General features: G+C 43.7%; 1 protein-coding gene across 2 annotated transcripts in view; it reads right to left on the reverse strand.

Moving 5' to 3' along the window:
- Positions 1 to 1,609: 1,609 nt before the first annotated feature.
- KPNB1 (karyopherin subunit beta 1) overlaps positions 1,610 to 16,373 on the reverse strand; it is a 34,467-nt gene continuing 19,703 nt past the window's right edge. Inside the window, exons 13-22 of one of the 2 annotated variants that reach the window (XM_035134979.3) lie at positions 15,037 to 15,184; positions 14,503 to 14,574; positions 13,296 to 13,440; positions 10,228 to 10,310; positions 7,909 to 8,016; positions 7,314 to 7,457; positions 7,119 to 7,224; positions 5,036 to 5,150; positions 4,079 to 4,240; positions 1,610 to 3,016 (exon numbers count right to left, since the gene is read on the reverse strand). In XM_035134979.3, the coding sequence (XP_034990870.1) occupies position 3,016; positions 4,079 to 4,240; positions 5,036 to 5,150; positions 7,119 to 7,224; positions 7,314 to 7,457; positions 7,909 to 8,016; positions 10,228 to 10,310; positions 13,296 to 13,440; positions 14,503 to 14,574; positions 15,037 to 15,184 (1,084 nt within the window). In that variant the 3' untranslated portion in view covers positions 1,610 to 3,015. Of the gene's footprint in view, positions 3,017 to 4,074; positions 4,241 to 5,035; positions 5,151 to 7,118; positions 7,225 to 7,313; positions 7,458 to 7,908; positions 8,017 to 10,227; positions 10,311 to 13,295; positions 13,441 to 14,502; positions 14,575 to 15,036; positions 15,185 to 16,373 lie in introns of those variants that run through there. The other variant, XM_088656061.1, reaches the window with a different exon arrangement.

A 16,373-nucleotide genomic window follows, 5' to 3' on the forward strand; every position in this document is an offset into this window, starting at 1 on the left:
CGCCTTTAAGGCCCTTTAAAAAGTGTGTTATGTGTTGCAAACAACATACGCATGTATGTCCCAGAAACTTGAGACCGACTTGTACTACCTATGAATCAGACGCAGCCCACAAGCTCACCTCAACCAGAGCACCTGCCAGGCTACAATCCATGGTTGATGGACTGTGTTCACCTTGGAAAGTCATGAGGCAGGAGGGCCTGTTCCAATATGAACCAGAGCCACACACACACTATTTATCCCCTAAAATAGCTGTATCTATAGGAAGCGGTTGCCTCCAGGCTGGCTGTACAGTCAGGAAACAACACTTTGATGAACATGCCAGTTTGTATCGCTGACGGAGTTTCCAGCGTTTCCTCTTCTCCACACCCAAAGTCGCACAGTAATTTCTATTTTACTTAAGGCAGAGCTGGTGAGCAGCTGAAATCCGCAGCCTCTCAGATGCATTCCATTAATTATAAGGCACCCATAAGCCTCCAAATATTTTATAGTCTCTCCCCCAAAGTGAGGAGGAATCAAAGGGGCATGCATGCTTTAAGTAGCTTGCACAGAATATGTAGAAGAGTGAAGAATGGAAATAGAAACTTAACATATAGGTCTCTAGCATGTATGGGATTCTTCCTCCCCCACCCCCACCCCCGGTCACTAGCCTATGCAAACCTAGCTCAGAAGAAAGGTTTTCTTTAAAACAGTCTGGTTTTAGTTCCAGCCTCTACCATTTTAAACACTGAAGGGCAGGAAGAGAGGAAAAAAAGTAAGACACGTTTTTTTGGTTTCCACTACTAACTCAGTGTACTTTATTTACCTGCAGCCTACAGCTGAACAGCCAACACTGGACAGAGTTCAGTAGCACTGAGGAATGATCAGATCTCCCCTTCACACACCCATCTCCCCAAATTCAGGAATGGCTTTCGTTTCGTGGGAGTCTCTCAAAGAAAAACCCACCCCAAAGGAGAAAAAGGCATTAAGATAAGGTGGGCCCAGGTTTGTCAAAAGCCCATCTTTCAGACTCAGGCTGGAGCTTCCTGCTTAGTCATCACCTGGTTTTTCTTTTTTTGTACACTGGTTCGAGAAGTCAGCAGTGGGGGCTGAAATTCTGAACCTGGCACTGGAAGGCACAAGCGTCAGATACCCTGTACAAGAAACTGGCATGCTTGCTTTCCATTGAGGATGGGCAACTGAAGAGGATCCCAGGAGGAGCCGAAGTGTGGAGCGGAAGAAGGGATGGGAGTGGATGAGGAAGGGCATTTTTTGTTATTAAAAAAAGAAATGCTTCTTGCAAGACATTAGATTTCCTACCTCACAAGGCAAGCTTAAAAAGCACCCATCTTTTAAAAGCCCCTAAGCATCAATAGCTGCATAGTTAGAAGCAGGTGCGTCTTATCCCCCCTTCAACCTTTGTCTAGGAATCCGGAACAGCTATAGAACAGCTGCCTCTCCCCCTTCCTTTAAGAAATTGTTTAAAATGTTATGGAACTATAGAATTTAAACTGGTACACTTAGAACATAGCTGCCCATATCTGAACTGCTCTTTTGTAAAAAAATAATAATGAAGTAACATGGATCTCCTGTTTACTGGAAAGACCAATAGAAAAAAAAGTAGTACTGGGGGAATGTTTGACACCATTTTATTAATCTTTAACTGCAGTGGAAAAATATAACCTTTTACAAGTGCCATCCTGTGTAAGCTCAAGTCAGTATATATATATTTATATAAATTTTTCCTTTTTGAAGTGCAGCAAGACTAATACCATATTCAGAATCAAATAAAGAGAACCAATAGGCCAAGAGGTTTCCAAATCGTACTTTTATCTTTTTGCTTTGTTTGAACATTTGAATTTCATCCTCATTTTTTGCAATCCAAAATATTTCCTGAAGGTTTCTTTTTCTCATTTGGACTTTTGTTTCCTTTTTTTTTTAACTCTTTGGCACAGTTGTGTGTGGTTCGGGCTACTTTGTTCACGCCAAGAGAGGGGCTGTGTCCCTTTGGGTTTTTGTTGCCGCCAATTTTTATTAGCATAGTTGTTTTGTTTTAAAGCCTTGCATCCCATTTGGAGAATTGGATCCTAATCTCTCTACTAATACGTGAGAGTATTTTTTTCCTGGACACCCTCCCCGCCTCCCCCCACCCCGCCCCCTTGGTTTCTACATTCACAGTTGAACAAAATTAAGGAAGGAAAGGCGCTTTTTAATGAAACGAGATCGTGAAAAAGTGTCACGACGGGAGCTTTGAACATCCCACCAGTGTTTCCCTAAAGAAGCCCTATTACGGAGCAACTTCTCTTCCCCCCCTCCCCCCTTAAACTCTTACTCTTCTGCTGCTTCAAGTAGACTGAACTTTGTTAGTTTTATGAAATGCAACTGCTAACCTCTTCAGTATTTCTCTTTTTTTTGGGAAAGATTAACTGCAATGACTTAAAAGTTGAGAATGTAGATATCGCCTCATTCACACACACTCACTCTTGAAAGAAAATCCTTCACCTGTCCCGTTTCTCTCGTGCTCTCTCGTGCACTGACAAGTGGCCAAAAACTCCCCTCCCCTCCCGAAAGGTGAGCTGGGGTTCCCACCGCCTCCTCTTTCCAGCAACGAAAGCCAGACCTTATTATATGAGCACTCGAAATTGACCCTGAAGCTAGCTTTCCTCTCTCTCTTTCTCTCTCTCCAGACTAATTCATCTCCCTCTTCACTGGCGACAAGACACAGAAGTTAGTCCTTTGTCTATTGTCAGAAGAGACCGCATTGAAGTATGGAAACCTATCATTTTCCACTTCCTGGAGGCAAGCGATGACAAGGTTTCGTTGCTACACAAGTCAGTGATTAGCTCCATTAACAGCGCTGCTGCCGTTTGCCGTGGCTGGATTTTCACCGTGGTGTGTTTTAAGCCTCTCACTCACTCATCCTCTCATTCCCAAACACTCAGCATCCGTGCACACTCCTCACTTCCGGGTTGGGTTTGTTTTCTCAATAGATTGGAGATATCCAGTGGGGGTCTCAGGTGTCATCCCAATGGTAACAGATCTGTAAGAGAAGGGATATTGTCAGCGGGGAAAGGCCACAAACACACAAACACAAAAGTATGCAAGCCTGGTGGCAACTGATGAACCCCCTAACAGTGATTTTCAAGACCCTTTTGTCCACAAGGAAACCTATCTGCTTTGAATTCTAGAATGTTTTGTAAGCTTCGCACTCAGCTTATGATGGTCTTCACCACTGCTTCATGTAAACTGGGAGTGGATGGGGAGGGAGTCAGTAGGAGAATCCTTTGGGAAGAAGGGCAGGGCATAAATTTAATAAAAAATTAAGTAGTGGAAGAAAAGCTGTCTTTCAACTTTCCAGTTTCATTGATCGTCTCATTGAGGAACCCCTGATAGGTTACTAATGACTTCTAGGGTTTTCAAAAGACAGTTTGAAAGCTCCTGAGTTCACACATATAGAGGTTTAAACTAAGGAAGTGCAGCATATGACATGCTGCACTATACCACACAACTTCCGCTTCCACTAAGCTATACAACCTACAGCACTGCATGTCCAGGACCAAGAGACTCCATAAAAAGGTAAAGGTAAAGGACCCCCGACAGTTAAGTCCAGTCGAGAACGACTCCAGGGATCCGGCGTTTGTCTGCAGACAGCTTTTCCGGGTCATGTGGCCAGCATGACTAAGCCGTTTCTGGTGAAACCAGAGCAGCACATGGAAACAGTGTTTACCTTCCTGCCGGAGCGGTACCTATTCATCTACTTGCACTTTTGACGTGCTTTCAAACTGCTAGGTTGGCAGGAGCTGGGACCAAACAACAGGAGCTCAACCCGTCACAGGGATTCGAACCGCCGACCTTCTGATAGGCAAGACCACAGAGCCACCCGCGTCCCATCTGAATGACTAAAGTTTGATTATTTTCCACAATTCATTCTGATGGGCTTCCAGGATGACGGAATTTTTCAGCAAGTGGTGAAAAAACACCGGATGAAAGAAACTGATCTCTACTGAAGGCTTTAAATCCTGATGCCAACATTATTCCCCCACATCTCTAACAAAAACTATGTAGGTGAAGCGGCTTTGAGGAACAGAAATAGCTTCTTTACCAAGCTTGATTCTTCAGCTTTCTCAGCTCTTTAGTGGCCCAGGTAGCAAGCGTTTTTGTTTTGTTCGTCTTTGATCTCCTTCCTTCAGTTAGCAGTTCGTGTATCATGGGCCTAGCTTCTACCAACTTGAGGACATCTTTCCCAAATGCTGTGCACAAATCCCTACGGGAAACAAATAAGGGTACAAACAGAAATCTCTTTATTAATGTGTAAGCTGAATGAGGCTTCTCCTACCCTTTATCTCAAGTTAGCTGCCATTTTTGAGTTTATAACTTTCGGTTCCACAGAGAAAAGCGGGGAGAGAGCACATATGGACTGCTATGGACAGGCCCTTGCTACAGTTACCCAGAACTATGAAATAACCTCCCTGTAGAAGTATAACAATTTAAGCATGGCCAAGCTCAACAGAAAATACTTTTGGAGACGGAGGGTGGATGTTGTTGCTGCAGATATTGCTGCTTTTCTGCTGGGGTTTCAGTGTTTTTGTTTTAAGAAGTCTTTGCTTATCTATGTTCTTATACTATTGTTAAGCAAACTCAAGTACCGGTATAGCTATGAGTCAGAAAATCATTGAAGGACATCCCTCTAGCAAGGTACCACAACCACCAGTTTGGCTCAGACCGCTGATGTCCAAAGACTGTCTTTGCTAAATGAGTTCAGCAGAGCAGCTTGACCCTCACATTACATCCAGTGAACTGGTCATCCTAATTCCACATCAATTCCAAATTTAAAGGTGCGCTTACCAACTACCCACACTTACTGTAAAGTCCCTTAACACTGCACCACGTAAAACTTAAGCCAATGCTTATGGAAGTGTATTTTGGAGGTGGAGGCTCCATGCTCAAATACCTCATTTTGCCTTTATGGTAAATGTGGTTCCCAGGGGGCGCCTGAGGTTCAGTGTGATACTTCCAAGTTCCCCACTTCCCAAAGCACAAATAAGTTGTCGGCATTTACCCTATGAGCCCAGTCGCGCAGGCTACAACCCCATCAGTATGATCTTCATCTGTGGCAATATGGTCAATGAACGACAAGATGAATTCTACTCTGGGCTGCACCAGCATCACATCCGCTGAAAAGAAAGCACCATTTAGTTTTAATGGCTGGCTGCACAGCTATTTTCTGCTTGCCGATATTTAAACTTAACTTTTAGCACCCAGATCCATCACAGACAACCTATGGTCCAAATGAAACCCATAATACTCCCCCCTCCCCTCCCCTCCCCTACACACACACACACACACACACACACACTTCACTCGCGACTGCTGGCTCCAAGAACAATATTTCTTTTAAGTGACTACACACACACCATGTTAAGTGGCTAGCACTTGGATGGTGAGCATCCAAGTTTGCTGCTATTTCGGTCAACATGGAGTAGCCTTCCTTCTTGAAAGCCCAAGGGGGTTGGGAGCTGGGGGCACTGTCATACAGTGGTTCTGCTCCTTCCTCCTGGGCCGTGTTCAGAAAGTGGTGGTGGGGGATGAGTGTTCAGACCCCTGGGCTCTCACTTGTGGGGTGCCTCAGGGCTCTGTCCTCTCCCCCATGCTTTTTAACATCTACATGCAGCCGCTCGGAGAGATCATCAGGGGGTTTGGGCTGGGTGTTCATCAGTATGCGGATGATACCCAGCTCTACCTCTCTTTCAAATCAGAACCAGTGAAGGCAGTGAAGGTCCTGTGTGAGTGCCTGGAGGCGGTTGGAGGATGGATGGCGGCTAACAGACTGAGGTTGAATCCTGAGAAGACAGAAGTACTGTTTGTGGGGGACGGGGCGGGCAGGTGTGGAGGACTCCCTGGTCCTGAATGGGGTAACTGTGCCCCTGAAGGACCATGTGTGTAGCCTGGGAGTCATTTTGGACTCACAGCTGTCCATGGAGGCGCAAGTTAATTCTGTGTCCAGGGCAGCTGTCTATCAGCTCCATCTGGTACGCAGGCTGAGACCCTACCTGCCTGCGGACTGTCTCGCCAGAGTGGTACATGCTCTAGTTATCTCTCGCTTGGACTACTGCAATGCGCTCTACGTGGGGCTACCTTTGAAGGTGACCCGGAAACTACAACTAATCCAGAATGCGGCAGCTAGACTGGTGACTGGGAGCAGCCGCCGAGACCACATAACACCGGTCTTGAAAGATCTACATTGGCTCCCAGTACGTTTCCGAGCACAATTCAAAGTGTTGGTGCTGACCTTTAAAGCCCTAAATGGCCTCGGTCCAGTATACCTGAAGGCGCGTCTCCACCTCCATCCTTTTGCCCGGACAGTGAGGTCCAGCACCGAGGGCCTTCTGGCGGTTCCCTCGTTGCGAGAAGCCAAGTTGCAGGGAACTAGGCAGAGGGCCTTCTCGGTAGTGGCACCCGCCCTGTGGAACGCCCTCCCATCAGATGTCAAAGAGAAAAACAACTACCAGACTTTTAGAAGACACCTGAAGGCAGCCCTGTTTAGGGAGGCTTTTAATGTTTAATAGATTACTGTGTTTTATTTTTCTGTTGGAAGCCGCCCAGAGTGGCTGGGGAAACCCAGCCAGATGGGCGGGGTATGAATAATAAATTATTATTATTATTATTATTATTATTATTATTATCATCATTATTATTACAGCCACAGAACGTAGCAGTCAATGGTCCCAGCGCACAGCAACTAGGAGACACAGGTGAGTGACCCAAGGCAACAGATCTCAGGGTAGGATTGCCTCTTCTGCAGCCCTTCATTGTGTAATATTTAAGACTAACGGCTTCGTAAGAACAATGGAACGTAGCCCTTTGAAGATACAAGGTGATGAGAAACTAGCCCAAAGGTCATCTGTTAACTGTCCAACTTTCAGATCTCCTGGTCAGCTTTTCCATTCATAAAAACATATTCAACAGCCTACTCACAGGTGTGGCGATTAACACAATATACTACAACTCCTCTGAGATAAGAACAAGGCAATTTAGAGATTTGGACAGGGTGTCTTCTCACCCACATTACACTTCACAAGAGCCACGTGCAAGTTGGTTAAATTAAAGATGTTGAAATTGTTCGCTGAACTTTAAATACTCACGATGCACATTCTCTTGATCTCCTTTCAGCCCTTGGATGATTCCTGTGTAGGCTTCAAGACAGCCCTCTCGCAGTTCATTCAGGTAATCCACCATGTCATAGTCAGACTAAGGCAAAAAAGCACAGCAGCAATCAGTCTGGGGTGGATATGACAGTGCAACACATCTGCACAGCAGCCCAGGTTTCCAGGCCTTACCTTATCAACTTGGGCTTGAGAAGCCTGTTGTAGGGTATTTAGTACAACTTCTAAGTATTTCTTAAATTCCCCTCCAATTGCAAGAACAATGTCACCAAACACCGAGAGAATCTGGGGCTTCACCGATCGATGCACATTTTCGTTCTGTAAGGACAAGGAGCTATTTTATTCATGGCATGGGTGAAAACCTTCAGCAATTATATTAAGTGTGAAAACATTTTGCATCTCTATTATACTCTATCCTGAAAGTACTGAAAGCTTATTTCAGTTTTAACCAAGCAACCTTGTTAAGATTGTTTGTATGTTTACTCAGAAATAAGTTGGGGTTCAATGGGACTAAGCGCCCCCCCCCCGGGAAGAGTACATAGGATTGTGATCCTGAGCTGCAGAAGAGGCAGATTTATTTATTTTTAATTTACCAAGCTGCATTAACTTTTGTGAAAAGAAAAAAAGCAACCTAGCCAAACTTAATGTTTACACCTGTTAAGTCTTCCAGCATATTAGGGATTACTATTTATAAGCTATTTTTTTCTCATTTCTAGATGATTTCTGCCAGCCTCCTTGTTCAAACAGCTAACTAGGAGGAGGCACTCACCCCCAAGTTTTCTAAAAGCAGCTGCATAACTTCGTCACAAAAAGGCAGGATGTTGGACTGCAGAGCCCGGCACAAGTCACCCACAAGGCCCACTGCAGCCAAACAGACCTGTGGAGAGAAGAGAAAGGCATTACACCCACCCAATCCGTGAGTCACTTTCACCCCCCTCTAGTGCTGATCATTATACCCATGCCCTATTAAAATGGCTAAATAAAGCCAGCAAGGCAGGCAACGGCTCAAGTGTGACGTGCCTGGAAGAGTCATAGCTTTTGCTGTTTTATGCAGAGTTACAAGGAGCGGGAAGGAGGCAAGCTGGTTTGCTGGCTGGAAAGAAGCAATACTTGGGAAACAGCTTCCCATCGGTTTGTACTGCCAAATACTTGCTAGGAGCAATGCCCTTCCCTGAAATCTCAACACCAAACTGAATTACCAGTGAGCTACATTCATCTATCAAATAAACCCTCTAGTCAAATCAGTTTCCAATTTGCCATATCCCATCCCTTTCCCTTAACCTAGCAAATATTTCCAAGACTTTGGAACTTGATGCCCCTACAGAGTGCTCTACGAATCCAGTAACTTCTAAGCAGGTATCTCTGTTTGCAGTACCCTATACTGAATTTTAAACCATATTTGTATCAATTTATGCTTAAGCTTTCAATCTGGACATGCAGCACTATGGGAGCTCTCAGGAATGCACCTCCTATCCAGTAGCTGTGGATGGTGCAGGGGGATCTGCAATATCAGGTTCGCCTCCTGTGCTCATTCTCTAAATATGGTCCCTGAAAACTATCCAAAGTTTTCCTGGCATATTCCAATTAATTTTAATTTAGAGTATTATCATGGAAATGTAGCATTCAGACAAGCTGATGATTATTATGATCTCTTTACAGGTAGGTAGCCGTGTTGGTCTGAGTTGAAGCAAAATAAAAAAATTCCTTCAGTAGCACCTTAAAGACCAACTAAGTTTTTATTTTGGTATGAGCTTTCGTGTGCATGCACACTTCTTCAGATACACTAGAAACAGAAGTGGGAATGGGTGATGGGCTGATGGGAATGGTAAACCTGTAGATGGCTGATAACGGCTGCTGATGGCTGCAATTAGTCCTGGGCACCTCAGCCCTTGCTTTTCCCCCCCAGGACTAATTGCAGCCATCAGCAGCCGTTATCAGCCATCTACAGGTTTACCACTCCCATCAGCCCATCACCCATTCCCACCCACCCCCACCACCTTCTGTATATATATATAGGGTCTGACACTTCTGTTTCTAGTGTATCTGAAGAAGTGTGCATGCACACGAAAGCTCATACCAAAATAAAAACTTAGTTGGTCTTTAAGGTGCTACTGAAGGAATTTTTTATTTTATTATGATCTCTGTGTGGCTTTATATTATTATTACAGATCTAAAGGGGGGGGAGTCTTTGCGTCTTCCCTAGTAACACAGAGGTTGTTGGACTACAGCTCCCATCAGCTGGGGGATACAGGGCCTTGTCATCTAGCCCTGTCTGGAGGGCCACAGGATAGCCAGCTGCTGTGGTACTATAATAAAGTGTCTTTGCCTGCCCACCACACTACCAATAATTTTGCACCTTTGCTAATCCAGGGTTCGATTTCAAAGTAAGTGCGCTCCTATGGCATGCAATTTTTGACTTGGACTAATAAGCTAATATCATGTAGCAGGACTGTGCTCCCGATGAGAAGCTGTTGCTTTCTATGGCAGTTGATTCCTCTTCTGAGCTTTAGCACTATTTAAAACGCACAGAAGCCCATAGAATCTTTTCACCAAATTATACCCTGGGGCCCTCTAGAGCATTGGTGAGGAGCTGCACATAATTGGCAGTAGGATTCCAAGGCAAGTGGAATCAGCAAGGAAGAGCAATTGGGAAAGAGAAAAAGTTTCTATAGCCTCAGGATTATATTGTTAAAACAAGCAACCTGTTCAGGTAACATCTGCTTATTGTTCTGATCAGTAACTGTTTGTTCACCTCTTCCATGCACCTGAAATTACTGCCTGAACTTCTTGCTGGTCTAGATAATGCTACCTAGATGCTACTGAGTAAAACATCTCAGCTCCACACATTTCATTCCCTCTTGCTCTCTAAAAGTAACTCCCCACCATACTCTTATTGGAGCAAGCAGGTTTTCTGAAGCCTAATTGTGGCATGGGGTACAAATGAGTTTCCAAATGAGACAACACCTGACTTCTGGGCTGGTGGCTCCCCACCCCTTTTCCTAGGGCAGCCTCTGTGTTCCAAATCTCACACCATGCAGGCCAACTAAACTCAAGAAAACCAAAAAGTTCTGTGAGTGAAGAGCCTTACCTGGTATTCAGCGTAGTTCTTCAACCCAATGCTCAGGAAAGGTTTGAAGGCATCCATGTACTTGAGAAATTCTCCTCCCAAAACTATGGAGAAGGTGGGGGGGAGACAAGAAACAGTCAGGGCATCTAAAATTAAGGCCCTGAAGACCACAATCTCCACGTTTGCCCTCTACATGTTGCTAGACTACAGCTCTCATCATCCCTGACCATTGGCCATGTTTGCTGGGAATGAGGAGAACCAAATCCAACAGCACCTGTGAGCCACAGGCCCCCAGCCTCTGATATACTGAATCCACATGTCAATAAAGCACACAGATTGTTGTTAATGTTACAGAGAATTGAGGCTACTTTGAAAGGCTAAGCTAAAGCAGCTGCACCATCTGGTATGACAGATATTGCATCTATACTTACCTGGATGGCATATCTACTTTTACAGTAGCTAAAATCTGCTGGTCTAAAAAGAGCCCCATAAGACTTCCCCCTCCACCCAGTCCTCCTCCTCTCTGCTGACAAGAGAACTAAGGATGAGAACTGATTCAAGGTCACACCGAGGCTTGCTGCAGATGGCAAGCACACTGCCCAATCCTAAGATGAGGAAACTGGGAGCCAGCGCGTCACAGGCTTGTGTGCTTCTCTCCTGGGCACATGGTCATTCCACTATCCCTTTGCATCTCAGAAATAACTGCTGAGCATCACATCCAAAACACAGTTGGAAACTGCTTTGGTGCCAGCTGTGTGAACAGAAGTGTCAATGGGGACTTCTAGACATAACTAGTTTCCATACTAAAAGGAGGAAATGAAAAAGAGGCCCCTGCTAGTCCACAGGTTGTGTTAGTGCCCCAAGCTGAGTGAGATTTGAACCCAGGTGTTTTATTCCGAGCCCACATCTAACCCACCTAGGTTTCTTATTTATGCGTACATTATTTCTTGTTCTTTTTCAGCGATCTCCAAAAGACAAACGAACAGCCACAGCAACAATGCTCTTTTTTTAAAAAAAGCTTTCAAATGTAGAATAAAAGGCACACAAAAGGACGATCAACTGTTGCAGTCTAAACTTTAGGATGAATCATTTCTCATATACCATGTGGTTAGTGTCAGAAAGGAGGAGGAATGGTGGTGAGGGCTCACTGTGATCTACTCAATACTTAATATGATTGGATCTACTCTTCAGTATGCAACAAATCAAGCATCAGGAAGCCACTCAATGATAGAATAAAGGTTGGGCATTACAGATACCAACCTCTTCTAAAACAAATTCCTTATTCATCTCAAGCTAGTTTAAAGCTATTACTTCACTTTTGACAGTGTGCATCAAAATGTTATCCTGCTCTTCAGGTTATCAGGGTGGCATAATCACTGGAAAAACTTTCTGAACAGGTAACTGTCTAATAAAAGTCTCCACACCTCAAACAGCGATAGGGCAATTTTATGCATGTCTGCTCAGAATCCAATCTCACAGTATTCAATTGAACTTACTCCCAGGCAATCAAGGAAAGAACAATGGCAAGAAAAACTGATGAACTATGTGGAGCTGGCAAAGTTAACATACAAATTGCAGCAGAAGGACAATTGCGACTTCAAGGAAGAATGGGAACTTTTTACAAATCATTTAAAAAGACAGCGAAAGGATTTGGACTCCTTGGCAGGTTTTGAATAAACACCCACAAATTTATTAGTAGAACAGATGATAAGATAAGGTAAGGTAATGTACAATTTTACAATGTACAATTTTACAAAACGCAGAGAACAATATGTATAAACAAACCAGAGAGGGAGCTGAGGGAAGTCCTTGGAGGGTGGGAGAGGGAGGGAATAAAAGGAAGGGGGTGTAATTGGGTATATTGATTGGTAAATTGTTTTGTTAAATTTGTTTTAATAAAAACAATTTTAAAAAGAAAAAAAACTTACTCCCAGGCAGCTTTAGCTACATTTCCCATAGGAGCATCCCTCATAAGCATTGTTAGTATGGGGCAAGGAGCTTTAAGAAATACACAGCATTATGTATTAAATTAAGTGGCGGGTCTTGTTTTTTCTTGAGTCATAACTGCTGTGTGCTATTTTGCTGTTAGCCATGTGAATAGAAAAAACAAAACAGAAGTCAAGATAGAGGTCTGCCTCTCTCCGTAAGGAATATGTGAAGTCATAAAAGGTAACTCCCAACAAAGGACAAAAAAAGCTGCAGAGGAGAACTTAGCAGCATGTGGAAGGTGATAAACTTGTGTTTGACCCTGTTTCTAGAATTCCAAGGCACCTCCAAAGCTCAGAATGTCTGCAAATTAGCTACACAGGCTTCCTCAGATACAGAAGAAAGGTGGAAGGCTCATACCTGCGATAGAAGTGTCGAGGTCCTCCAAAGTAGCAAAAACCCACTTTGCTTCCAAACAGCTCTGAAGTCTAGCACAGTCAGAGATGAGACCCTGCAGCCCCCACCTCTGCAGAAGGGAAGCATTGGCAGCAGCCACAAACTCTGGCTGGCTGCCAAGTAGTGAGGCCCTAAAACTAAGTCCTATTATGCAATTACTATATACTAAAGCAGCAGGCAAACTTGACTACACCACCCCAGATGTCACTAAAAGGTGAATGTTTTGCTTAATCGCTTCCTGAAAAGAACCATTTTATCCCCTCCCTACAAGTTCTATTCTGCCTTAACAGAGATCCCACGCTCCACATCCATCCTTTCATATTGTCCTCATTCTCACCAGAAGTTTACTTTTTTCCAAGCAAACACTTCCTTCTCTTAATAAAAGATGGTATAGGCAGGAAAGAAGTTCCACAACACCAGGCTATTGACTACTACAGCTTGATGGTCCAGGCAGCAATCCAACCAATTAAAGTACCACTGATTCCTGGAACAGCCTCCAGCAGTTCTCTCCATGACCATGGCTCACCCATCCTCCACTTTCCTACCGCAAATATAGCGAGAAATGCCATACGTGAAATTGGTTTTTGGAGCATTACATCAGCATTCTGAGAGCTTCAAGGCCATCAAACATGTGCCTGCAGACCTTGGTTTATATACTTAAGAATCATTCCCTCCAAAGACCCCCCTGTACAGAATAAAGCACTGACCTTCTACCAAGGTGCTGACAGCCATGAGGGCATCTTCTTGGACACCTCCTGACCCTGCTGTGCTTTGGAACATCCTCAAGAGAGATGCCATCACCACATCTGAGATCTGCAAAGCATCTTGGTGCTGCACTTTACGAAGGACATTCTGGGATTTCGATGAGAAAAGGAGAACTTAGACAGAGTCTCTCAGATCAGATTTTCTCCCCAGATGTCAGCCTCCCCCTCCAACTCTATATACACCCCCACACCCAGAGGTAAACACCCATGAACTCTGCAGATTGAGCTACTGTATGTGTAAAAATTTAAATATATTTAAAATTCAATTTACATGCGACTCTCTATCTGTAGATTCCAGGGCAGTGTTCAACATCAAAAACATATTTTACATAGCATAACAATAAAATACAATAAAACAATCTTAGAAGAATTAATAACAACAGGTTTCCCCCCCCCCCATCCCATTTAAAAGGCCATAGATTGTTTAATGGATGAAGACATGCAATGATGGAACCAAGTGAGCCACTCTGGGGAGAGCATTCCACATATGGGGAGCCACCACAGAAAAGGCCTGTAATGATGAGGATCCAGTTTCCAGAGTTTTCAAACTGGTACTTCGCTCTTTCTTCACTGTAGACGCTTTCTCTGGGCAATTCATTTTAGACTGGGAGTAGGTCCTGACTGGCTTATATCTGACCTTAAAATACAACTCTGCAGCAGGAAGAATGATGGGAAATGTGCTAGCTTTAATAGGTCGCCCCTATTGTGGTGCTCTCTAGATGTTGCTGGACCCCAACTCCCAGCAACCCCAGCAATCTGGCCAATGGTGAGGATGATGGAAGCTGTAGTCCAGAAACATCTGGAGGGCACCATGTCAGTACCCTCCTGTATTAATCTCTTACTGCCTCACCATCTTTCCTTAAGACACCCCTTCAAGTAAGTGATGAGCTGATATTTGGACAAGGGGGATTCCCCCCCCCCAAAGAAACATACTGTGTTCCATACCCCGTTAAACTATTTCTAGGCAGCATTCTTATTCACAACTTCAAAAGAAAAAAATATGACGTTTGAGTTACAGAAGTATTCCTGGAGACACCTGTGAAAAACCTCAACTCATATCTGTTTTCCCTTGACCTCTCCTCGCTAGCCCTCACGCCAAGTACTTTTGCATGTCCTCACGCTGCATATAAATTTAAGAACAAGTTTTTACCTGTAAAGTGGCACACAGCAAAGACTGCAGATCATTGAACTGGATTCTATCAGACGTGCTCTGGATATGGGACTGAAAAGAAGATATATATCCAGATGTCATAATTAGGAATAGCACAGCGCATCAATAATTCTATAACCAGAACAAACTCTGTTAGGTGAAAGCCTATGTTTACATGGCCATACTGTGGTTAGAGGGATAAACATTTAAATCAGGGCAAAATAACTTGAATCAACCAATCAATAATTTTGTATGCTGCTTTTCCAAAGTTAAAATAATTCTCAAGGCAGCTTAGAACATATGCATACTTGGAAATCCCATTAATGGTAGCAGGTGGTGCTTATATTCCAGTTTTTGTACATATTAAGCCCCCTCCTTCAAAACTTATAAGTGAACTTTGCAGGAAATGATAGAAAGCATGCAAAAAGACACAAAGAACTACCTCCACTATCACTGCAAAGTTATATTACTACTCCATTCAGCACTACTCATTTGTTGGGGCACACATCAACACTTTTTTGCCATCCAGCTAACCTCCATTTGGAGCACTTGCTGTAGCCGTTCCATAATGACTAAAGTTGTCTTCTGAACAGCAGGGTAACAGTCCTTGGCACTGTTTTTCACTATTTCCATCAGAGCTTCATAAGCAGCACTCCTTAGGTTATTCTGGTGTCCATCAGGCCTGAAGAAGAAAGAAAAGATTGTTTTTAACCACCTAAAGAACACAATTCAAGTTAAATGCTAACCATCATGGCAAGATTTAACTTTTGTCCACCTCTCTACCGGCATAACTGAAATGTGGATAGCAACACCATTAAAGGCAGATCAAACTGAAAGTGATGGGAAGAACCAAGCAGGCAACAGATGTGGTTAATTGGGCAGTATAAAACTATGCTGGCAAATAAAAAATGAGTTCAGGTGTTGCAGAGTTCTTTCAGTCAGGGTGAGAAAAAAAAAACAGGGTTCCTTATAGATCTTCAACCTCTGGTCATGGTCAATCTCTCCTTTGCCGTGAGGGTATCTTAGGAAAGAGGGGATCTTCCTGTTGGCACAGGTACCAGTGCCTGGCAGGGGTGGCCAGAGTGCTCATATCCTCACTTCTACAATCCCACAACAACAGAGCTCTTTCAGAAAGTAGCCACAGTCAACTCAGCCAATTATTTTTTGAAGTATAAAGCATGATCATAGCTCAATTCAGAAATAGGCTGAAGGCCCATAAAGTACTTTCAGGTTGCAGGGTGTGATGAGAATGGCAGTTCAAAAACATATGGAGAGCACAAAGTTGGCAAAAGCTGCTGTACATTGCATAAATGGGCAGGACAATGTATTTTATAAGACCATATTCAGGGGTAGATACGCACAGGATCTCCATCTGGCATACAATGAAAGGTTGCCAAGTCTGAGACAGTGCACGGCCAGCTAAATAAATGCTTTGACTTGCTTTAGTTTATATGATTTTGCAGTCCAATTTTGCTCTAGTAATTAAGAGAAGTTAGCTACCTTTCCTCTCTGCCTGAAGTAAAGTTCCCTTTTGGAACTGTGACATTATAAAACTCAAGCTTCAAGTCGCCTATGCCTAGGGTTGGTCACACCCTATGCTAAGAAAACAACAGCATTCTGTATCAGGGTATCCCATTTTCTATGATGAGAGAAATGGAATTTTGCAACCTGCACAATCATACATGTTAAGCAAACATGCATGATTTCATACAATTCTGCATACAGTATTTTATTATTTTACACAAAACCCTGCTGCTTCTGCTAGTCATATTAAGGGCAAAGAGCTTAAGAAACTTAAGTCACTCTGAATTCTGAAATTTTGAATACACTGTGCACACGGCTTTGTGCATATCTTTGCAACAATGTGCTTT

This window comes from Zootoca vivipara, chromosome 12 (assembly GCF_965207765.1).
Source record: "Zootoca vivipara chromosome 12, rZooViv2.hap1.1, whole genome shotgun sequence".
NCBI classification, from domain to species: Eukaryota; Metazoa; Chordata; class Lepidosauria; order Squamata; family Lacertidae; genus Zootoca; species Zootoca vivipara.